This window comes from Staurois parvus, unplaced genomic scaffold, assembly GCF_062004578.1.
Source record: "Staurois parvus isolate SC_StPar_1 unplaced genomic scaffold, SC_StPar_1.0 ptg000347l, whole genome shotgun sequence".
In the NCBI taxonomy this organism is placed as follows: Eukaryota; Metazoa; Chordata; class Amphibia; order Anura; family Ranidae; genus Staurois; species Staurois parvus.
In genome coordinates this window covers 6,446,425-6,471,525 of record NW_028318143.1, presented here as the reverse complement: position 1 = coordinate 6,471,525, position 25,101 = coordinate 6,446,425, and the positions used below count along the sequence as shown (strand labels likewise).

The window sequence follows — 25,101 nt, the reverse complement described above, 5'->3', positions numbered from 1 at the left end:
TGACTTACTGGCCAGCAACAAGTATGCAGCCAGGGAAGTCAAAACTCCTGATCTGCATATTTACTCCAGGTCAGAGACTCAGAAAGTATTGAAAGAGGCTCATCCTTATAATAGGAAACTAGGATTTTCAAACCGGAGATCAGCATTAGCATCCTCCATATCTGACGTGCAGTAGCAAATCAGCATATGTCTTTTAATTATCTGGACAAAAGCTAAAATCCCATTGGCTGCTATGGTACATTTTACATCTCTGTACTTCCTATTCAAATAAGCACACCATTGTAGTTTGATGTAAAAGCCATGGAAGCTCGAGTTACCAAACTATGTTGGAACACACAGGGTTAATGCAATTAGCATTCTTTTCAAAGCACACATACTCTATAGAAGAAAAAAAAGAAAAAAGAAAAGGCAAACAGGGAAAGCGATCTAAAAAATAGGTAAATATTTTTATTAACTGATTAATTCCATAAATAAATTCTTTAATTCATTGAATATAAAAATTAAAATCATTTACAATTTATTCCAGTATTACATTTGTCACAAAAAAAAGCTACATTTTGATAAATAAAAAAAAAAAAAAAAAAAGTAAAAAAAAAAAAACATTTCATCTAAACTTCTGTTTGCTGGAGAACTGTTGGATTGTGATAGCTGCCACAGATTAACGCTTCAGTAAGCGCGATCCATTAGGAAGGAATGTAACTTAACCTTTTCTCTTTTTTCCCAAGTTTACCAGTTTGGTCATTCAATAGAATTATGCAGAAACAACTCTGTTTTGTTTTGTTTTTTTAAAGGGACCAGAATACTTAAGAAGATAATTTACTAACAGCAAAAAAATAATAATATAATATTAATATAAACTGCTCCAAAAAAAGAAGCAACTTGTTTGCTCCAGTATTATGAAGCTGTAAATATTTTCAGCCTGTTGTAATGAAGTCCAGGTGGTAATGCATTCTAAGTCTCTAGTGCCACACAGTGTCCAAAGAAGGCATTGCAACGTCTTCACAACAGTATATTCCCATTTTTAAAAATAAAAAATTTCCTCAAGTGTGTCCATGTGTTGCTTTGCCTTTCAGGTTTAATCTCTGAATTTGTGGATGTCGTTGAATAATCTGTAGTAAGGGTAAGCTTCGTTGGCGTGTGGGCAGTTGTAGTTGCACCGGCAGGATTGGATCATCATAACATTCTTGGTGAAAGTTTCTCCATCTTCACACCTGAATCTAATTTTGACAGTCCGTGTCTGCTGTGGGGTGCAGCATCTGCTGTCCACGCAAGATCCACAATATTTGGGTCGGTATTTCTTCACGCTTGTGCAGCCGGCATAGCTGTATCGCACTGGAGCCTTAGCTTTTTTGGTTTTTGTGCATTTTTTTCCCTTCTGTAGAGTTAAGGGAAAAAGAAAATTCATCAGCAAGATATTGATTAAAGAAACGAAAAAGTACAAATAAAAAAAAGATAAAAGTGCAGAAAGTTACATATCAGTTGCAAAGAAAGAAAAAGAAAAGGAAAAGAAAGGAAAAGTAGAAAAGGGAAAAAAGGAAAAGTGCACAAAGTTACTAGTATGCTAAGGATCTTACCTTTAATTGTGAGTAGTTTGTCTCTCCACACGGCCGGACCTCGCAGATCCTGGTCTCTCGAACGAGTCTGCAATCTTTGTTGTCATTGGTAACTCTTGTTGAGATGCCAGTTCCGCATGTCTTGGAGCACTGGGACCAAGATGTGGTTTGGACAATACACTTCTGGGTCTCGACAACATGGGCTTGTGGATTGGAGCCAAATGCTGTGAAGAAGACAACACAATGCTTAGTGGATGCAGAATAGCATGCTGCATGGGCTCCCTGTCTACAATACTGACAGCTGTCAATCAATCAAAGTGCCGTCTGTCTAAATCTACTGCTAGGAATGACAGTTGGATATGAAAGCAGTTAAACCAAAAAACAAAACTCACCAGGTAGCATTTTGAGCCCTCCTTTCACAATAGGGACGAACTCGTTCTTGCTGGTAAGCTCTCCTTCATTAGCATCCAGACCAAATTCTTTGCTGAAGAAGTCTTCCATGTCATCGGCTGTGTCCCTGGCTTCATCACAAACCCACTCCTCGCAACACTGCCCGGGCACCTTCACCAACCTTGGATTTGGACATCCCAAGTTGGGCAGAGAGAGTTCTTGAGGGCACAAAGGAAGGCAGCCAACAGCCCCGTCTATGCATGTGCACTGGTGTTTGCAGTTAGGCTGAAAGCTTTCTCCGTTCTGGTAGATCCTTGAGTTGTATTCACAAGGTCTTCCTTCAGACTTTGCTGTAAAGGAAGCAAACAAAAAAAATTTTGAGATTCCTTGGAGACACGTAAACAAGATCACAATCCTTAATGTTAATCATGGAATAATGATTTGCTCATTTTGCTAGACCCAGACACTGAATTGCATTCCAGACTGCTGAAATCATGTGTCTTTCTGCCAAGCTAGCATCAACAAAGCATAACCATACATGGACTGAGATTCCCTAAACTCCTTGACTAGATAGAGCAAAAAGACTGCAGTTCTGCAAGGGAGGATTGGGGGGGGGTTGATAGAAATTGGGGTGAACCCAGAAATCAACTCACCTCTGCAGATGCCCTTGGTGGCTCTGGAATTTGCCCCGAAGTTGCACTCCAGCCCCTTAGTGTGGTCGCATGGCTGGCTCTTGCTGCAGTCTTCGTTCAGCTGTTTCGCACACACCTTGCAGCATCCGCAGCTGTCAAGGACCAATCCAACTCCTGGGGCGCATCGGGGTACCTCCAGGGGACACTGGCACACGGCCGGGCAGGATGAGAACGCCTGCGGGTGAAAAACAAAAGGAATGTTAAGCCATGAGCAGAAGACATTACAGCATGTGCACAGAAAGGCAAGATTATTGAAACATTCTGCAGCTCTATATACGTCTACTCACCAAGTCTACGAGTCCGGTGAGGATGGCCACGATCAGAAGAGGGCTCATTCCTAGGAAAGCCATAGTTCCTCTAAAATAAAAGTGCTGGGAAGTCCGGTGCAGCTTTCTTGTGCTGTGCTTATGACTGGTGGCAGTGCTTGTACTGGTCCCAGTCTGGAGTTGGTGCCTCTGCTCTCTGAGCTGCTCCAGGCTCCCTCCTTCTTATATAGGAGACGGCCGAACGTGACGTCACCGCTGCCTAAGTTCCACATTCACAAAACATCCCAGGAATGCGGCTGGGCTCGAACCGTGGCCAAGACCCTCCCCGTCTAATGGGAGCCTGACTGTGTCTCCCAAGGAGGGAGAAGAGACAGAGAGGGGGAGTGCAGCCTCACCAGCAGACAGGAAAAGGCTCCTAGTCTGCCATTAGGAGGAGGGAAAGGCACCCAGACCAGCATCACTTATTTACAGGGAGCTCCATGCAGGCAGCACAGTGGAGAAAATTGCCTGTATTAACACTGGCAGCAATGGTGTGAATTAACTCACCCAACCCCCACCCTATGATATGCTTTGCAAAAGTTTAAAATGTATCTAAACCCAAAAACTCATTCACACCAATTGCACTTTTCTGCACTCGATAAATGACAGTCACCATTACAGCACATTATTATTATTATTATTATACAGTATTTATAAAGCGCCAATAGTTCGCTCAGCGCTGTACATTACACATGGAAAACAATTGTTTTCTATGTACCGCGTTCACACCATAACGCAGGTGCATTTTTCCATGTTGCTGCACTGCACACACATAAATGAAGTGTCACTATGTTACCCTTCAAATAAAGTTTTTAAAAAATGAAAAAAAAAAGTAAACAGTGCGATGCACTGAAGCGTGAATTGTAGCGCTCCCTGCTGGGGTTCACAGGCACAGCTGCTGTGTTTTACCATGCAGGCTAGTGTGAACCTAGCCTAAATGCCAGTTCACACCTCATGTAGTCCAGTGCGATTTGTTTTTTTTTTTTGCTGCATTTTTTTCTGCACTGAACTGTACTGGAACACGGCAAAACACATTAAAAAAAACATACCGGAACATATCAAAACTCACCAAAAAAGCACCAGAAGGCACATGTCCTCATTAACCATTTGGTGTCAGCCGCCTCCGAGCTCTTTAAGGGTTCTAAGGGTCTTGTGAGCACTGTGATTGGAAGTCACAGCAGTCACATGATTGGAGAGCTCCCGATCGCAAGTATGCATCGGGAGCTTACTGATCACTGCTGGTTACTGTGCTGGGAGTGTGCAGGGATCACGCTCTTAGCGTGGTAAGTAGTTTTAACAGGGCTAAAAATATGCGGCCACTCAGTGTCAACAGGTTAAGGTAAAGAAAAAAGAATAGGGGAAAAAAATGCACCGGAACACATCAAAAGCGTGTTTGCAGAAACGCATCTAGACTGCATTTCTATGGTGTGAACCGACCCTTAAAGTGTATATAAACCCTTGGGTTTGGTTCATAGCTATGCATGTCAGGAACGCATGCAAAATTGCAAGTTTCCCATCACGCACAAAAGCCGTCCCTACCAGGAGAACATAGTGATTACAGCTAGTGGCTATTATAGCTGCTAGCAAAATCGCATGTAAAACCTGACAGGCTGGTTGTACCCAAGCTGATCGATCAACTTGGGTACATTCAGCCTGCTAGTACATGGTTCGAACCTTGGTCAGTTCAGCAGGGACCGGCCAAGATCCAAACAGTCTATGGCCGGCTTAAGGTGTGAAAATTATTTCAAGGGTTCCTCAATGGTAAAAAGGTTGAGAAAGGCTTAGGATCTCTAGGCTTTTTTTTAGTTTTGAGTAAAGTGGAAAAGAGTTGGACCAGCCTTTCCCAACCTTGAAATATTTTTGAGGTCTTGGGGAACAATGTAATTGATAACAGTCAGCACAGGCAGAGAGCACACAATGTTATCAGCTGACAAGATTGATTTTTAGCAGGATCAGCAGGTATGTTTTAAATGGTACAGCGTGGTCGTCCAGTTCTCAGAGGGCGTCATATGATGTCCTCCCAGAGCACGCCCCCAGCGGCGCGCACCCGGCACTGTCTGTAATCACTGTGTCCTTTGGACACAGCTGATCACATGACATGGTAAAAAGGCAATTACAGCGGCCTTTTACCATGTGATCAGCTGTGTCTAATCACAGCTGACCACCATGTAAATACACATGCTGGTTATCGGCAGTACTTTCCTCACGCTGTCACAGCGTGAGGAAAGTACTGCAGATAACCGGCAACTGTAAAATGTGACATCTGCACTGATAATCAGGGCACTGATTATCAGTCCAGCCCCAAAAGTGACAATCAGTGCCCAACAGTGCTGTCCAGCAGTGTTGCCAATCTGTGCCCGGCAGTGCTGCCAGCCAGTGCCATCAGTCAGTGCTGCCAGTCAGTGCCCTTCAGTGCTACTTATTAGTGCCTATCAGTGCCACCTATCAGTGCCCATCAGTGCATATCAGTGCAGTAGCATCAGTGCCTCCTCATCAAGTGCCACCTCGTCAGTACTGCCTATCAGTGCCTATCAGTGCTGCCTATCAGTGTAGCCTCATCAATGCACATCAGTGAAGGAGAAAAATTACCTTTTTGCAAAATTTTGTAATAGAAACAAAGAAAACCTTTTTTTTCCAAAATGTTTGCTCTTTTTTTGTTTATAATGAAAAAAATTAAACACCCAGTTGTGAATAAATACCACCAAAAGAAAGTTCTATATGTGTGAAAAAAATGATAAAAATTTCACATGGGTAAAGTGTTGCATGACTGCGCAATTGTCATTCAAAGTGCGACAGCGCTGAAAGCTGAAAATTGGCCTGGGCGGGAAGGGGGTAAAAGTGCCCAGTATGGAAGTGATTAAAGCAAAAACTAAGGCTCTTTTGAGCAGACTGCGGGCAGGCAGGCTATTATGCAATGTCTTTTATGATAAAATACACCTACCTGCCTGCTCACAGTCTTCTGTGGAATGTAAGCTGAGCTGTGGATGACTGACTGCAGATGCATGCACAGGAGTTATGTCATCCTGCGCCAGCCTATAGAGATGCCTGAAAACCAGCACCCAGGGAGAAAACCATTGGAAGGAGGTAAGTTTAGTTTTATTCTTTTGTTAACAGGCCAAAAATGAGCCAAGATGTTTATTTGTGGCATTTACATACACTTTAAGGCTCCATACACACTAGCGTTCTTTTAACCTCTTGGCGCAAATGTGTGGTCTCCTGGCGTCTGGGCCTAGACACCGAGCGGCTGCACATTTGCCTTCTATTTAAAAAAAAACATATGTTCTGAGAGCGCGCGCCCTGTGCACTCCCAGCACACATGTCCGGTACTCACGGAAAGGTCCCGATCTCCTCTTTCGATCGGGACCTTTCCCGATCATGTGACCACCGTGACAGCGTGTCACGGCAGTCACATGACCCTAAACTCTGCCCCACCTCCCGGCATCTGAAACCCTTAAAGGGCCGGGAGGCGCCGGCGTCAAGGAGTTAAGCTGAAAAATTGCTGGAAAAAAACGCCGGTAATAGCGTTTTTTTAGTAGTGTTTTAGTAGTGTTATAGAGGCGTTCAGAAGCATTTAGGAGCTTTAGCATTTTTACTGTACATGTAAAGGAAAAAAAAATAAAAGGTAGAAAAATCTGTTAGCAGTGTTTTATTAGCGTTTTTTTTCTGCTGGAAAAACGCTCCAAAAAACTCTACAAAAACATTTTTTTTTACTCCTGGACGCTGAAGCTTAAAAATGCCAATAGCCTAAACAAAGGACGACACTATTTAGCTTCTAGAAGCAGAAAAAAATGCTAATAACAGCTACTAGGAGCTTAAAAAACGCTAGTGTGCATGGAGCCTAAGAGGATGACTCTTGGATTTGAGAGTCAGAGCTGAGAGTCTTTTGGAGGTTTGATCATTACTACCCCGTCAACTGCCTTAGGCTGGCAATAGGCTATGCAATTTTCTTTCAAGAAAATCACTAAATTTTTCTATAAACACAGTCAGTGTTGATGGGGGAATCCCTCCCGCTGCAGGAGGTTTCCCCACCATCAGAATACAATGATCACTGCCAGCTGCTATAGCAGGCTGGTTGTTCTGAAGCTGATTGATAGATCGATTTCAGTACAACCAGCCTGCCCAGAGATGGATCAAAATTCAGCTGGTTCCTACTGAACCAGACAAATTTCAATTCATCTATACCCAGCTTTAATTCTTGCTCACAAGTTGTGTCTTCCAGCTCCTAGGTCCATAAGTCACCAGTCACACTGCTGCGATTTAAAATCGTGCGATTTGTATGCAATTTCAGCGTGATTTCTGGTGCGATTTCTCAAGACTTTATTCCTACTTGTGAAAATTTTCAACAATTTCTTGCAATTTGCAGTGTGATTTCCATTATATTCTATGTATATGAAATTGCAACAAAACTGCAGAAAAAGTAATGCAAGAACTACTTTAGAAATTGCGCTGCAGAAAGTCGCACATGTCAAGTATATACTGTCATTTGTAGACGCTATAACTTTCACGTAACCAATTAATTTACGTGTATTGGGATTTTGTTTTAGCAAAGACATGTAGCAGAATACATTTTGGCCTAAATATATGAAGAACTTAGATTTTTAAAAATTTTTTACTGGAAATGTTTTATAGCAAAAAGTCAAAAATACTGTTTTTGTTTTTTTCAAAATTTTTGGTCTTTTTTTGTTTATAGCACAAAAATTAAAAAATGCAGAGGTGATCAAACACCACTGAAAGAAAGCTCTATTTGAGGATGAAAATGATAGAAATTTCATTTATGTACAACGTTGCATGGCCACGAAATTGTCAGTTAAAGTAACGCAGCGACGTATCGCAAAAAAAAAATGGCCTGGTCAGGAAGGGGGGTAAATCCTCTGGAGGGCAAGTGGTTAAACATTGCAGATAGCAGTTAGACCCCTGGTGCCCAATCTGTGGCCCATGGTATATGATGTGCATCCCTCAGACCTCAGCAGTATGTAGTGGGAACATTGATTGGGGTAACAGCATTGATCTCTACTATCCTCATGTACGATGTTCTCAGTAATGTTCGCTGCAGCATATCCCCGCCCAAATATGTAGCATATCCACACTCTCTGACCATTTTCTCTATTGGGTCTGCAGTCTCTGACAGTTCTCCCAAGCATTACATATATTGAACATTATGTGCGGACCTTTTGGTGATCTCAGGGGCCACATATGATGTACCATTTAGCTCATAAGTTGACAACCACTGTTGACACACAGTAGCACCCTGCCCCCCTCCAAGAACAAAATGAGAACTGAGCAATTAACTTCAGGACACACTTTTAGACCCGGTGTTTGCAGGGCACTTGGCAGAGGTTAGAAGCACCTGTCAAGTGCATTCAAAACACCAATAAAAACTGCAATGTGAATGAGTCCTACAGCAGGTAGCACATTACCTGCAATAGTGTGTTCTCATATGTCAATTAGACATGTGCAGAAGGAAACATTTGTTTTGTTTCATTAAATAACAAATTTAGTGTAGTTACATTTGTTTAGTTTTGTTTTGTTTATTCGTTTTCGAATTTCGATTTGAAATTTCTGAATTCAATTTGAAAAATTCAAATTGGCATTTCGAATCTGAATTGACAAATTTTTTGCATCTAAGAATTGCAATATGTTTACATTTCATATTTGTTTCCAAATTCAAATCGAGTTTTGTTTTATTTCGGAGGATTCGTTTACATTCATTACTATTGTGATTCGGAATTCGAATACATCCAAATTTCCGAATAGCAAAAAATTTGTCTGAATTTTGATTTGGAACAGAACGAGTCGCACGTGTCTAATGTCAATAGCCCCATATACAGCCAGTACAAAGAATGGTAGGAGTATAGGTTTGTCTAAAGTGTAGAGATGGCCATAAACAGTTTGAATTTCAGCTGAAGCAGCCAAAATGTGAGCTGTGGGAGGCCCAGTAAGCATCACCCAGTATGACACAAGTCCATATAAATTTTGAGTGGAGGATTATTGGTCTAATTCAAATAGTTCATGCTATCAGATGCAGTCCCTATTCCACAACGCCATTGTATTCAAGCAGCCAGGGTACTGCGACTGCCTGTATACAATAGCCGGCAGTATAGATTCCTTTATCTTTTGGGGGCTGAACAAGAGAAAGTCGAGTCATCTATGACAAGCCCAAACCCAGAATCTGAGTAAACCTTCGATAATCCGAGTAGGTGAGTCCATGGGGAATGAGCAGAGAAGCCCAGTGTAGTCCTAGAAGAGCCAACGCATATCAATGAGTCTTCAAAAGTAAACTTTAAGGGCATAAATGTGTACAAATTTCATTCTATTTTGCTAAAAGGTTTCAACCTACAAAGGGGTCTTAATCATCTACAGCTTTAGTTACAGTACTTAACTGAAATGAAGTATGTCCCACAATGTGCAGGCTGCCGGGTGCTGTAGAAATCTTCACTGCAGGGCTGCCCTGTCCTCTTCCTGCTGCTGAACTTCTGACACTGTGATGCACTGAAGACACACCTCCCCCTGCCCTCTCTTCCATTGAGAAAAGTTATTTCACTGACTACACTGCCTGTAACACAATCTATGAATGGGGGGGAGAGTGATCTGTCACAGGATAGGAGGACAGGAGGTGGTGTCCACATCAGATCATCTTTAGTGCAGCTGAGCCCGGAGCCCGGTATTAAACCGAAAACCAAAAATGTATTATATTGAAGCTTACCAATCCTTAAAGCGATACTAAACCCTGGACCCTGCATTCACTATATCTGGTCTCCCACAGCACACAGAACATGGATATGCAATTATTTTAGTAAATATAAACTGATAAATACCTTTTCTCATCAGCAGTTAGATCTCGTGACTTCTATCAGTGTCTAGCAGAGCACTGGTTAAAGCTTGTAGGAGAAGTTTTCTTTCTGCTCTAGGAGGATGTAGAACCCCTGACCGCTGTCTGGACAGTGCTGATTGGCCCTGTGCTGATCACTTGCACTCTCCCACGAAAGAAAAAAAAAACGCTCTAGCAATACACACCAAACTGAGCAAGTGCATGTGGCTACGGATTCAGTCTGTATCAGGTGGTCATTTCAACAAGAGGAGAGGCAAAAAAGAAAGTATTAAACAGCCTTTTTACACAATACAGAGGATTAACCCTTTAGGTTCCACAGTGGGTATAGCAAGCATGTTTTATTGCATATACAGACTGATTTTACTGTTGTGCGTTTAGTAACACTTTAAATGTAGTGGCTGCATCAGTCTTCTTTTCTTTGGCTTTTTTTCCTTTGTTTTCCCCTGGTGACCTGGCCAGTAACACACCTCCTGTTTAGTGAGACACCACTATGGAGGAATGAGCACAGGACACAGCAGACAGCAACATTGTCTGCCTGGGGGGATGGAAGAGTTAAATGTATAAATATATTTACATACAAATAACAAATTGAAGCCAAACTCCAGCTAGCATTTTATATTCATTTACAGCAAACTTTCTTTTCCTTTTGGGAGAAAGGTTTTACATAAATAAATAAATAAATAAATAAAAGCTGATTATTTTAATCACCCCTGTCAGTGGTAAATAATTGGTCTCATCCATGTAAGCTGATACATTCTGCTGGAAAGCTTGAACTAAAAAACAGCAAAGTTGCTGGCTGAATCACCTTATGAAAATAGAAGAAAGTAAGCTGAAAGAGAAAACTAATGCAGCCATCACATCTAACAATTGGTAAGCTCCAATATAATAAATGTTTGATTTTGGGTTTTATACTGATTTAAGCTGTTAACTCTCACAGGTCTGGAAGTTAAGATGCAAGAAGAGGACAGGACAGCCCTGCAGTGAAGATTTCTACAGAATCCAACAGTCTGCACATTGTGGAATATACTTCATTACAGGTAAATAATGTTACTAAAGCTGTAGAGCAGGAGTGCTCAACCTGTGGCCTGCAAGCCACATGTGGCCCTCGGAGCCCTCACTCAGATGATGCCCGGGGAAGTGCATAGATAGATATTGATAGGAAGCGCTGGATCATCTACCCTGTAGGGGATAGGGGGTGGACTATAAGTGGAAATATTAATAGAAGGTCCATGTGGAAATATCCTCCAAGTCTTTCTTTGGTGGGAGGCTTGTGGGTATGTGGGCTTGTAGGAGAAGGCAGCTGGCTGTAAGAGCTTGTAGATACTCCTAAATGCAGGTAGAGAAGAGAATGTAGATGGTTTTAAAAACAGGCAAATTTAATAATAAAATGCACTCACAAGAGTAGATAATAATAGGCATGTCATGAGGAATGGTGGTCCGGTGGAGCAAATTGTTCTTTGTGGTACTCTGGGTGTATCCGGTGGTGTTCAGGGCTCCGGGGGTAGCAGAGAGGCACAGGGAGGCTCACTCGGATGGACCAGGTTTCCAAGACGGCACGCGTTCGAAGCATGCGAAGGAGCACTCATGTTCCGAACACCTCCCTGTGCTTTTCAGCTACCCCCTGAGCCCTGGACACCACCAGACCGGCAGGGACACAGCCAGAGTGCCGCAAAGGACGACCTGCTCCATCACTCCTCATGACATGCCTATTATTATCTACTCTTGTGCATTTTATTTTTAAATTTTCCTGTTTTTAAAACCATCTACACTCAGAGTGGAACCGCTGTCTCTCTTCTCTACATACCCTGGGGTATGTCTACCCTTTCATCGTGATCTCAGCTTGCCAACCCGCCATCCCAGAGCTTTGGAGTGCATCGAGCTGGTGCTGGCAGGGGAGGAAGCAGGAGCTGCATAAGCCGATGCTTTGTCTGTAGTGCCGGCTCCTGTCCAAGGCAGAGTGATACCACGTGCACAGGGGCCGACTGACAACTCATGGGGCTCCCGGGCAATAGGGGATCATGGGGCCCCTGTGTCCTTGCCCAAACTCAAAAAAGCCTATGAAAAAGGTACCAGGGGCATCTCATGGGGCCCCCTACTGACCCCGGGCCCTTGGGCAGTGCCCGAGCCCCTGCACATGCACTCCTTGCGGCTTCGCAGCTGGCTCCCCAGTGCACATGCGCTGCACCTTGTGAATGGTCCTGCATCCGTCTGGGACCTGTGGCATGTCCAAAGAGGCTGCGGGCAAAGGTGGGGGGGGGGGTTTGAACCTCCACTCAGATTGCCTAGGCAACCCAGGCAGATGTAAGAGTGGGTACTTGTCAAAAACAGGTACCCGTTCAACAAAAAAACACTTTAATGGCCCTGTAAATCTATATTTTATGAAATTGTGTCTTGTTTTTTTCCCTCCTTTTAATATTCTCCCTGTGCTCCTGAACCTCTTCTTTTCCCCCTCACTGTTTCTTTTCATTACTTACAGTCTTGTACACTGCCCTATGCACACTACACATCCCATAGTCCATCTAAGGGGTGAGCAAGAGAGGGTGACTATGTTCCTAAATATAATGGGACCATGGAGAACGTAAGTAGCCGCCGTCTAACAGGAAGTCAGATTGCAGCAGCAAAAAAAAAAAGTAATTTGGAGGAGACTAAGAGCAATAGAAGAGTTGAGAACACATACTGGAATAGAGTTAAAAAAAAAAACAGATTTTAATGTCACTTTAAGGTGCATTCCAGTCAAAACAGAAAACAAAACCTTGAGCTACAAATAGACATTTTATATTTCAGTATTGCTTAAACCTCAACTCGTCCCACTGTGATGCAGGACAGGATTCAGAACACAGAAACACATTCACTGTAGGCTCACACACAGAAAGCCTGATTTAAAAAAAACAAAACAGTTCCAAGATGTTCTCACAGCTACCATTCAGAGTCAAACCTGCCTTGGAACATTGAATATGATTGGTAATACAAGGAACGGAGAGAGTTACTCAGTTCATGTTTCCTGGAGAACATGCCCAGTGACCCTTTGGGGTGCTCTCTGGATTCCAGATGCAGCAGATTCAGGAGATCTCAGGTCAAGAAAAAGTGAGAGAACATGCTGGTTTTAGCACCGTTGCAGTATTTGCTAGCTAACTGAATTTACTTGTTGCCTGGAACTGCTTAATACCTACGATGGTTTACAGTGGAAGCATATGGACCTTCTGAAGGTTTGATATCTTATTTTCTTTTCTCTGTAGTAGAAAACTATGATAGTCACAGGAGGCTGGAACTCAGGATTACATATAATTGGGATACATGGGGTGTAAATTGTATATGTAGAACTGATATGACCTATCAGCCATGATTGGACAACACAGACTGTGGTTTAATGAACCTGGGGCAGGAGCTGGAGAAAAGCAAAACTGTGGAAAGTGACACAGAATGAATTAGAATGCATGTAAAACAAAGAGGTTGTAGTAAAAATACCTAAAGGTGGTAAGTTCATTTTAAATGGGATGGGACATGTGTGGTCATCTTCTAACTTCAGATTCCCTGCCAGATCTGTCACCTGGTTGGTTGCTAGGAGAAACAACTGTAACTAATTTGACTATTTTTAACACCTTCCACATTGCATCCTATTTGTCTACCCCTTCCTTCTTACCTTTTCATAGTTCCTTATTTTCCTTCTATATTTCCTTCCTTCCTTCATTCTTTCCTCCCCAGTCCCATGTCTTTTTTCTTCTCTTTTTCCTCTCCTCTCCTCTCCTCTGCCCTTCCCTTCCTTCTTTTCTCCCTTCTTTCCCTGCTTTATTTTTTTCTTTCCAAATTCCCTCCCTCCATTCTTTGCTTTCTTCCTTCTTCCTCCAACCCTCCCTCTCTTCTTTCCATTTCTTCCTTCCTTCCTTCCTTCCTTCTTTTCTCCCAAGTCCCTTGTTTTTTTCTCCTCTCATCTCCTCTCTCCTTCCTTCTTTTCTCCCTTCATTCCCTTCCTTCTTTTTTTCCTTCCATATTCCCTCCCTCCATTCTTTGCTTCCTTCCTTCCTCCATTCTTTTCTTTCTTCCTTCTCTTACCCCTTTACTTCCTTACTTCCCTTCTCCTCCCTCTTCTCTTTCTTCCTTCCTTTTTGTCTTCCTTCCTTCCATCTTCCAATCTTTTGTTTACTCCCTTTTTGCCTGTTTCTTCCACCCTCTGTTCCCTTCCCTCTTTCCTTTCTTCCTCCCTTCCCTTTAATCCCTTGCTTCCTTCCTTTTTTCCTTCCTTCCGCCATCCCTCCCTTACTTCCATCCCTTCCAAACACATAGATTTACTGGTTTCCAAAAAACTGTTACATTCCTGGAATGCTGGGATTGCTGTCACATTTGCTTGTGTCCTCAACCAAACTGTCAAACCATCAAATGGCTGCTATTATAACTGATCATATGTGTAGCACCATGGCAGTTGCAGATCAACAGAAGCAGCTTCCTTGGCTGTAAAGGATAGGAGGGTTTAATTCTGCTTTGAGGCTGTCAGCAGATCGGCAGCAGTGCCTAAAAATGCCTTAAAATTGGAGAGCAACTGAGCATGTTCAGAGAAGGGGGAGACAGTGTATTACTAGATTTCAAATGGTATAGTCACTTATTTTAAATGTTTTACATATCTATACCTGCAAAAGGGGCCATCCTGAAGTGATCTAGCAGGACTTAATTTTCTGACTAAAGTTTCACTTTACTCTGGTGACAGGTCCTCTTTAAATTATCTATCTTCCTAGTGGCAGTGTATCCTCCATGGTAGAAGAACACAAGATTAAATAACCAGCCAGTAAAAGAATGTGATTTTTTGCTTGTGGAACTTGTCTATACTTTCAGCTCTCTGTTGACTTTGGTATTAATGCTAAATCCCTGTGTATGTAGCCAGTATAATGCAGACAGTCTTGTCTCATTAGGCTGTTGTGCCTGTGAAATTGACCCAGAATATGTCAGTGTTTCCTTGCTCAGTTAGCATCATTTGGGGTACAATGGCTTTTTCAGTCTGCAGTGACGGGTGACGGTGGAGGGGGGTGGGTGTATTAGGGAGCCAGGCTGCAAAGAGTCTGTACTGAATATTTCCAGATGTGGAATCACATCCAGACGTTAGGAAATTTCCATATTTGGAAGAGCTGGAGTCTTGCGTTTTTTACATTTTTCTGCCTCTGTTATCCAACCACAAAACATTCTTGACAGTTTTAGTTGCTGTTAAATATAGACTCGCCTTGTGTTCCAGGAGCAGGAAATTCAGTGGAATGCCTCATTATTCACGCAATGTGTCTATCATGATAGGCTCAAAAATAGACTTTTAACCATCCAATTGGCCTTCTGGGCTGTTCAGATCTGAAAAAGGCATAAGGATCCAGACTGCCTCCCCCCCCCCCCCCCAACTTTCTTAGCCTGAAATAAGTCACATACCACAGATATCTTGCTCCCATCAGATTGCTTGCAAATTTGGGTTTCATCACCGTTTCAGCATAGTAGACAAGATTTGTTTGCCTGGCCAGCTACATATTAACCAAAACCTCCACCCAGAATCCACCCAGAGAACTCAGTGCTTTTTTTTAACCTGTTGCAGGGGAAGAATAGCAGTGTAGTGCTTACTACCCACATCATGTCAAGAAGGGGTCTAGTGACACACATCAGCATCTGCTGTCCTCCAGGAACCTGACTATTGGACAAGGGGTAAGTCATCTTTCCTTATGTAAGCCACCTTGCCTTACGCACTGCTATCTCTTGCTTGCCCACTATATTGACAACCAACCTCTTTCCATATGCATTAGTATAAAGCTTGTATACTAAGCTGTCAGTTTCATACCCTTGCCATCTTAGGTAGCCCTTGCTCACCCTACCACAGTCTTCAATATATTATCACCTACCCACTTGCACACCATATGCCCACTCTACAACAATCTCCTACCTTGCACATACAGCTCCTACCTACAATTCTTCAACCTTCTTCCCACTTTCCAATAATCTCCTACCCCTACCCACATTACCACTGCTTCCTACCTATCTCCCTTCTATCCCTACCCACTTTACTGCAATATGTTACCTTTGCCCACCCTTCAGCAGTCATCTCCCACTGCTTTTCTTTTTTCTCCCCTGCCCTGCCTACTCTGATCTATAGCTCCTTTATGCTGCAGTCTCCAGTATATAGTCTTTTTTTCACCCTACTGTTCTTTCGAGCCCCCCCTGTCCCTAGTCTGTTAACAGTAAGGGCAGCTGAACTGCACATGAACCATGCAATCTTCGCCCATTGTCTATGAAAGCCATCTATTATAATGAAATGCTCTCCCTGACAGGTAAGCTTACACTGAGGATCTCTGTGCAGAATCTGCTCCAGGCAATGTGTAGCTTGTGGAATGGAGAGAGAACTTGACCTTTGTTGTAGAGTGAGGAATTCAGCTTAATATCAGACACCTAGGTGTGAAAGAATGTGAAAGTCACCTGGGTGCTGCACTGTGACCTACGGTGCTCCAGGTAAGTGAACATGTACCAGGTGGGGGGGGGGTCACGGTGCAGCTACTCTCTAGCTCATGTGTGACCGCCAGTTTTGTTATGTGTCTATTCTCGAGGGATGTTGGGAGCGTGGGCATAGCGGATGTCAATTACATTACACTGTGGGGTCTTGTGAACTGTATTCCCCAGCTGGGAAATGATGCTGAAAGGGGATTCCTCCCCCACCTTCCTATCTGGTATTTTATTGGGGGGGGGGAGTTCCCATGTCAGAGGCAAAAAATATTTAACCCCTTGTGTTCCCATCACGTATGCTAAGTCATGTATGCTAATTTGAACACTAACCTTTAAAATCTAACCTCGTATTTTATTGGTAATGTCACAGACAGTACTTTTTAAATTGCTTTTCCTCCAGAACAAGATTATAGGTCAATAAAAATTAATAATAATCCAATATATGAAAAAATTGTAAAATAGTAATCACAACTGTGTATGTAACAGTCTGTACCAGTACAGAAATCAGATCTTGGATACCTTACTGTGCAGACTGTTGTCCTTGGATAGCAACTGTTAGGCACTAGAAGAATGGACTTAGTCCAGTTTTACAAGCGTATATTTCTTCTAGGGGATTACTGGACAGTAAAACAGACATGTGCCTAAAACTGAAGTACCATCTTCATCTAAACATCTGTTCTCCTAACACCCAGGCCAAACATTTATGTCTAATGACCAAGCCATGGATACTGGAGGTTGGTCAGTTGGCACCTGGATGTTTGACAGCTTTCTGGCATGTGTAGTCAGATTGAGCTGCTTACATTTTTTACCCCAACTCTTCATGTTGGCTTTGGAAAACAGCTTCTGGATTTACCAATGTCATTGTTTTTTTTCGTTTATCATCCTCCTACACGTTCCTTCTCTTTCATGTAGAATGTTAAACAAAGTATGGTATGCTTTGAGAATGTCTAATAAAAAATGTTGCTTAATAAAAATTTATATATATATATATATATATATATATATATATATAAAACACCCCAGTTGAATATCTTGCTTTAGTTAGTCACATTCAACTTGACTTGTTCTGTAATGTTGAAGTTGTTTCTTAGCTTCTCTAAGCCACTTCAGTTCTAATGAGTGTTGGGAAAATACCACAGCAATCATATTCAATCAGGTAGCAGCAACACCTTGTGCAATCACCATTGAAAGACAGATGTTATTTTCTAAGGACAGGATGGAATGTGTGAAAATTGTGGAACTATCCTGTTCTAGTTACATAATTCCCATCCCTGGTGTCAAGAAGTTTTCATAGGTGTTAATCCTTCAATTGACATGGCTGAATGTGTGAATTGTTGTCAAAAGCCAGTGTAGAAATGGCATTATATGTGCAACACAGATGGTGTCAAAGGCTCCCACCTCTATTCATTGATGGTTGTTACGGTTTGACATAGATTACTTCTTTCATGCCTCTTGAAGAATTGGTTTGGACAAGCTATGAAACATCTTCAACATTACAGGACAAGTCCAGTTGAAGGTCACTAACCCCTACTAGATATAACATGATCTGGATAAATGAGAACCTTCATGGACACCCCATTTGTAACAGAATGGTTTGGGAGGTTTATCTTAGCTCTAGACAGTCTTCATTTTTTCAACTAACTTCATGACTTCATTGACTTGCATGGTCATCTTGTGCTAGAGTATAACAACCAATCAGAAATAATTCTTTGTATTTTTCCTGTGATAAACCAAGAAAAAGTGACATGGTTGTTACTACCCTCACCGGCTACTTTATTAGGTACACCTGTTTAATTGCTTAGTAACACAAATTGCTAATCAGCCAATCACATGGCAGCAACTCAATTGATTTAGGTATCTAGACGTGGTGAAGATGACTTGCTGAAGTTCAAACCGAGCATCAGAATGGGGAAGAAAGGTCATTTAAGTGACTTTGAACATGGCATGGTTGTTGATGCCAGACGTGCTAGTCTGAGTATTTCAAAAACTGCTGATCTACTAGGATTTTCATTCACAACTATCTCTAGGGTTTACAGAGAATGATCCAAAAAAGAGAAAATATCCAATGAGCGGCAGTTGTGTGGACGAAAATGCCTTGTTGAGGTCAGAGGTGAATGGGCAGCCTGGTTGCTGCGACATTCAGATGGTAGGGTCAGAATTTGGTGTAAACAACATGAAAGCATGGATCCATCCTGCCTTGTATCAATGGTTCAGGTTGGTGGTGGTGGTGTAATGGTGTGGGGGAGATTTTCTTGGCACAAGCAAGGTGTACCTAATAAAGTGGCTGGTGAGTATGTTTCTGCACTGTTTACATTGTCAACAATAATTTGCATGATTGCAGTTTTACCCATCCTTTCAAAACTTCAACAAACACCTGTTGTTCAGCAAGACCCCACAGTTGCTGGTGAGCAGCCTCTAGGACTGCAAATCACCCATTGCTTTAAAGTGCTTCTGTATAAGGTTCAGCACTCCTACATCACAAAGATTACTGTTTTATTAAGGAAATTGAAAATGGGATTTGCTTATCAGCAGCAACAAAACCCCCAGAAACCATATTTCACCAGACTTGTTTTTATTATCTCAAGCTTGTTCCAGGTAGAAATCAAAGTTTTCTTAAAATACTTACCTTTCTTAAAATACTAATCACATGGCCATCATGCTGATCCTGTAGATTCAGTATTTTTGTGTTATTGGCTGGATGAAATTTAGAAGTTCTGACTTCACTCTGAAATTTTTTTTTATTTACATAATTATATCAGATATTAACGTATTGAAGCTAGAGAAAGAAAGAATGCTAGAAAACGAGCATTTTCAAGGGAGGAACAGCAGTGACAGTCTCTGTCATTACAGGTTTCCACTACGGTGTATTTCTGGCCTACTTCCTTACCCAATTGTCCTCCAGAGGATTTACCCCCCTTCCTGACCAGGCCATTTTTTGCAATACGGCGCTGCGTTACTTTAACTGACAATTGCGCGGTCATGCAACGCTGCACCCAAATGAAATTTATGTGCTTTTTTCCCCACAAATAGAGCTTTCTTTTGGTGGTATTTGATCATCTGTGCATTTTTTTTATTTTTTGCGCTATAAACAAAGACTGAAAATTTAGAGAAAAAAAGAATATTTTTTAAATTTTTCTACTAAACATGTCCAGTAAAAAAAAATGTAAAAAATCAAATTTAAACCTAAATGTATTCTGCGACATGTCTTTGGTACAAAAAATCCCAATACGTGTAAATTAATCGGTTTACGTGAAAGTTATAGCATTTACAAATGACGGTGTATATATACTGGAAATTTTTTTTGTTTTTACTAGTAATGGCAGCGATTTATAGCAGAACTGTGGCAGGCATTCTGACACTGGCGGGAACTGACTTGGTGTCACTGACATCCCCAGTGACACCAAAACAGTGATCAGTGCTAATAAAAAGCACTGACACTGTACTAATGGCATTGGGCAGGAAGGGGTTAACATGTGGGGTGATCAAATGAATAACTGTGTGCTGTTTCACTGTGGGCTGTGTGAGTGCTTTACACCGTAAGCACACTGCTTTGTATGGCTCTGCTATGCAGAGCCATACAAAGCAGTGTGCAGGAGCTGACAACGGAGAGATCTGTGTTGTTTATACAAAGGTCTCTCCCCCGTCGGAGATACTCGCCAATCACCAGGTGCTGTCGAGAAATCACCGGCTGGAACCCGGTGATTGACAGCTTAGGCTGCACCCGTGCCGCCCTATAGCAGTATTTCTGCGGAAGCAGTTAATTATGAGGATCCGATACTGTGGATGCTCTATGGGGTCAAAACCATTGGGGATATAGTACACAATGGGGTCTTGTGGCCCTTTGTTGAGTTGAAGGCTAAGCACCACCTTCCAAGTACTCTTCTTTTTAGGTTCTTACAACTTAGATATGCATATCAACCACAGTTTGGGAGGGCCCCTGTCTCCTTTGCTCCCTTGGATATAGAAACTATGTTGCGAGATGAAGATCTACTTAAACCCCTGTCTACTATATATAAATCCCTGTTCCCTCTCACTCATAGCTTATTTACCAAATTTATGACCAGTTGGGCAGCAGTGGTCCCTGATCTAGATACTGAAGACTGGAAGGATATTTGGGATGCCCCATTTGTTGGGCTCATTTCTGCTCAGGATCAGCTCATACATTATAAATTTGTTCACTGTATTTATCTTATTGGTAACAACTTATCCTCCTGTTGGCATTGCTCAGCCTCTGGGGCGGATTTTATGCATGGTATCTGGGACTGCCTGCTATCCAGCGATACAGGTCTGGAGTGCTTCAGTGTGCCCAGTCTGTCACTACTATACCCCTTAGACTGTCTGTATGGTATTGCCTCTTGAGTTAAGTTGATGACTTGGAACCCACTAAGGCCATACATACTTTTCTTACCCTTCTTTTTTATTATGCATGTAAACTTATCTTACTGTCTTGGAAGAAAGCTGAGGCCCCAATTGTTGCTGCTTGGAAAGCTCTTATAAATAAGGCCCTCCCATTATATAAGGCCACTAATGCTAATAGAGGGGTACCCCATTCATTTGATACAGTCTGGGGTGGCTGGGTTGCTTCCTCTATTCGGTGGCAGACTGAGGGATATCGAATTTTGGTTCCCACAACAATTACATTAGACTGTTGCTGCCTATTACTTAGCGGCCTTGCTGGCCTGTGAGTTCATGTCCTGCACTTTGTGACACTGTGCCATTATCTGAGGAACTGGTGTGGTGGGTATTCTTTGTAACCTCTAGGATGTATGTTCTCTTGAGTAGGGGGTGTCTTTTATCTCCTGAATGTATATGTATAGTGATGTTCACTGTGCATCATGGGCATAGTTTCCTCTCTTTTGTATTTTGGATGACTACCTGGCCTGTTCTGGCCGTAGTCACAGATTGTTATTTCTTTTGTTTCAATTTTGTAGGTTCTATGTAAAATGCCAATCAACAGAATTTTACAAAAAAAAGGTGTATTTCTGGGCAAAATAATACTATATATAGTATATATACATTGTATGTATTTATTTTGCCCACACATACACTTACGCACTTAACTATTCATAGCTGCTGCGAACTATCACCAGATCTGGATGATTACAACTGCGTGTGTATGAGGAGTCAGTGACCTCAGCAGACACTTACCTGACCAGCCCAGAATCAGCCAGGATGGGTTTTCTTAGTTCATTACTCTTATTACTTTGTGTCAAGGGTGGTTGTTCATTGGTTAAAGGTCCGTGATGGCCTATTTGAGTAGTTGAACCAACCCATGTCTGTGGGTACCATTAGGCAGATGGGTGATTTTGTTTTATTGCATTGAAAACACCCCAGCCGCATCAGCTTGACGTCACAGAAATACCTGCTGATGATTCTGATCTGCCATAGGAATGTGGAAGAGAGAGAGGTCAGCTTCCAAAAATGCTGCATTCTTTATTGGTACAAAAGACTGACTCATACATCCTATCATTGGATGCAGATACAGATAAATTACTCATAAAGTATCTATTTGATTTGTAATCAGTAAATATAAGCAAAGCATCGCTTATTATAATCAGTGACAAATACTAATTAATTAGATATTGTACATCCTAGTTTATTCATTAACCACTTCCCCTCCTGAGGATTTCCCCCCCTTCCTGACCAGGCCATTTTTTGCATTACGGTGCTGCGTTACTTTAACTGACAATTGCACGGTCATGCAATGCTGCACCCAAATGAAATGTACATCCTTTTTTTCCCATGAATTGAGCTTTCTTTTGGTGGTATTTGATTGCCTGTGCATTTTTTTATTTTTTGCGCTATAAAAGAAAAAATAAAGACCGACAATTTTGATAAAAAATCTATATTTTTTAATTTTTGCTATTAAACATGTCCAGTAAAAAAAATTTAAAAATCAAATTTTGTCATAAATTTAGGCCGAAATATATTCTGCTACATGTCTTTGCTACAAAAAATCCCAATATGTGTAAATTAATTGGTTTACGTGAAAGTTATAGCGTTTACAAATGGCTGTATAGATACTGGAATTTTTTTTACATTTTTACTAGTAATGGCGGCAATCAGAGACTTAGAGCGGGACTGCAGCGGGCATTCTGACACTGGGGGGAACTGACTTGGTGTCACTGACATCCCCAGTGACACCAATACAGTGATCAGTGCTTAAAAAAAGCACTGACACTGTACTAAAGGCACTGGGCAGGAAGGGGTTAACATGAGGGATGATCAAAGGGTTAGCTGTGTGTCTGTGTGTGTGCTTTACACTGTAATCACACTGCTTTGGATGGCTGTGCTGTGCACAGCCATCCAAAGCAGTGTGCACGAGCTGACAGGAAGGAGAACTGTATTGTTTACATACGGTTCTCCTCCCCATCGGAGACGCTCAGCAATCACCGGGTGCCGGCGAGTAATCACCAACCGGGACCTGGTGATTGTCAGCCGCAGCTGCGAATGGCGGCACGGGTAGGGCACGCACGTGCCTCTCGTGCGCCCCCTACCCGGAGATGCAAAGTCACAAATGTGTACGTGATTTTGTGCACCCGTACTGCCCTACAGCAATATATCTGCTATAGGGTGGTCGGGAACCTGTTAAGACAAAGTGCAGAAAGCAGCGATAACGTGCTATAAGTCACACCAGCCAATCACATTTAATTTTTTTTTTCGAAAATTATTTTTATACTTTTACTATAGATATTTAATTTCTTAAAGTGGGCCTATACCCAGACTATGGACACCAATCATATGCTCTTAACAAGCAGTAAAATGTTCTATTGCTACTAGTTAGAGCTAGAAATTGGCAATATTGGTGTGGTTATTGGCTTAGAGATGGAAGTCTGTAACCTGTTGATCTTTTACAGGTAGAGATCAATATTTTATGGTCATAGTGGAAGTGGAAGAAAAACCTAACTGTAATTATAGAAATGTTCCTTACTCCACCCTCCTCCTACCTATCCTGCCTTACCTGTATAAAAAAGATTTGCGTATTTACATATTTTCAGTCCAGTCTGGTTCAGTCCAGTCACGTGATCCTGCAGCTTTGTGTAAGGGAGTGATCAACAAGGGTTGTAAATTCCAGGAGCTGTGACATCCCCCATGGGCTACCATGGCCCAGCTGTTGTCAACACTTCCTCCTCTCCCCTGCAGCAGCAGCTGCAGGATCACATGACTGGACCGGAGCAGATTAAAAATAGGTAAGTACACAGATCTTTTTTTATAGATCTGGCAGGATTGGTCGGAGATGGAGGGAGGGAACATTTTCAGAACTGTATAACGTATGTTATGATGGGCATTCAAGTCAAACCAGGACTTTTAATTTTACAGGTATAAAAAGATATGCTAGCGTGGCGGTACTACATGCAGTAGTAAGTGGCAAGTGTGTCCTATTACTGATAAGTGGTACACATGTCGCTGGCCAGTCCAGGGACTGTTAGTCAAGATGACAGACAACAGTGTTAGTGCAAGCATTGAACAGCATGTGGTGATGAAGTTTCTTGTGAATGAAGGCGTAAAACTCGTGAATATCTACAGAAGATTTCAAGCACAGTATGGTGATGAGACGCTCAGCCGCAGTAAGACATTTGAATTGTCTAAACGGTTTAAAGATGGCCGTACATCCATCAATAATGATCCCGGCCATGGTGGTTTCCAGCCCACAGTAGTCATACCTGTGAACATTCAGCACAGATAACGCCTGGTTCTGGATAATTGACGCATAACCGGTGAATCTTTCTGTGGGAATGGTGAACACAATGATGACAAAGTAAACCAAGCTGTCCTAGGATGGTTGAGGCGTACTGACAAATCTTTTTATGCCGAAGCTTTCCAGGCCTTAGTTTAATGCTGGGATAAGTGTATAAGTGTAGCAGGGGAGTGTGAAGAAAAATGAATGCAGTTTCCACTCCTTGAAATGTGTTCTTTTAATATATAAACATCAAAGTCCCAGTTTGAATTAAATGCCCCCTAATATAAATCAAGTGTTGTTTTTTGGCAGGATGGATCATTTTAGTATTCAGTTTTAGTAGTATGTTATGTATGACACCCTATATATATGACACCCCTCCCAGATCTTGGCTTGTCTAGTGCCCCAAATGGTTATCACCCCATGAATTTAAAGCAAACCTGTGCTTTATCCAGGGCAGAGCACATTCTAACTTTCCTCTGTTCCCGCACCATACAGTTTAGCACCAGGAGACAAAGGAGGAGCACGTGACTGGGAACCCCTTCACTCGTCTGTTTACAAAGCAGGATAGCTATTCCCAGACTCACCCACTTCAGCCTTTTTTTGTTTCTTTCAGAAACAAGAGTCATGCACAGGTCAAGTCAAGTGCAATTGCTCCAGAGCTTTGTAAATGAGATAAAGGGGTTGAGTTACTAAAGGCGAATAGACTGTGTACTTCGCAAAGTGCAGTTGCACTCTGCAAGTGCAATTGCATTGGGGCTTGGTAAATGAGCAGAATGACTTCCATCATCCAATCAAGTGCAAGCAAAAATGCCTTTTTTTTCATTTTCCTTACACGTGATTGGGTATTCTTTGCAAAGTGAAGCTTTACCTCATTTATTAAGCTCTGGAGCAACTTCACTTTGCAAGGTGCTCAGTCTATTTGCCTTTAGTAAATCAACTCCAAAGATGCACAATGCGATGCTTTGCATTGTGCTGCAGCTAAGATCACCCCTGCCGGCGCACTCAGCATGTGGTATCACCATTGAATGTGTCCCATTCTACTGAATGGGGGTGCCCCACAACTGCCCAGTGCTGCAGCTGCGGCGCACTAGTGTGGGGTTCAAGTGGTTACAGCATGTGATGAAGAGGCAATACAGTGCCTCCCCACCACCTGCCAAATGCTCTCTTAAGAGCAATCTGAACGCCAATCACTCTT

At 42.2% G+C, this 25,101-nt stretch overlaps 2 protein-coding genes across 2 annotated transcripts in view; one reads left to right on the top strand and one right to left on the bottom strand.

Moving 5' to 3' along the window:
* Positions 1-427: 427 nt before the first annotated feature.
* On the bottom strand, positions 428-3,108 carry CCN1 (cellular communication network factor 1). Its single transcript, XM_089684419.1, has 5 exons — positions 2,923-3,108; positions 2,597-2,810; positions 1,946-2,293; positions 1,575-1,777; positions 428-1,375 (listed from the first exon to the last, which is right to left on the bottom strand). The coding sequence occupies exons 1-5, from the start codon at positions 2,983-2,985 to the stop codon at positions 1,076-1,078; spliced, it is 1,128 nt and encodes a 375-aa protein (XP_089540545.1). The 5' UTR covers positions 2,986-3,108; the 3' UTR covers positions 428-1,075.
* Positions 3,109-15,189: 12,081 nt separating this feature from the next.
* DDAH1 (dimethylarginine dimethylaminohydrolase 1) overlaps positions 15,190-25,101 on the top strand; it is a 219,135-nt gene continuing 209,223 nt past the window's right edge. Inside the window, exons 1-2 of the mRNA XM_089684417.1 lie at positions 15,190-15,436; positions 16,057-16,234. The gene's annotated coding sequence lies outside the window, so the exon portion shown is untranslated. The remainder of the gene's footprint in view (positions 15,437-16,056; positions 16,235-25,101) is intronic.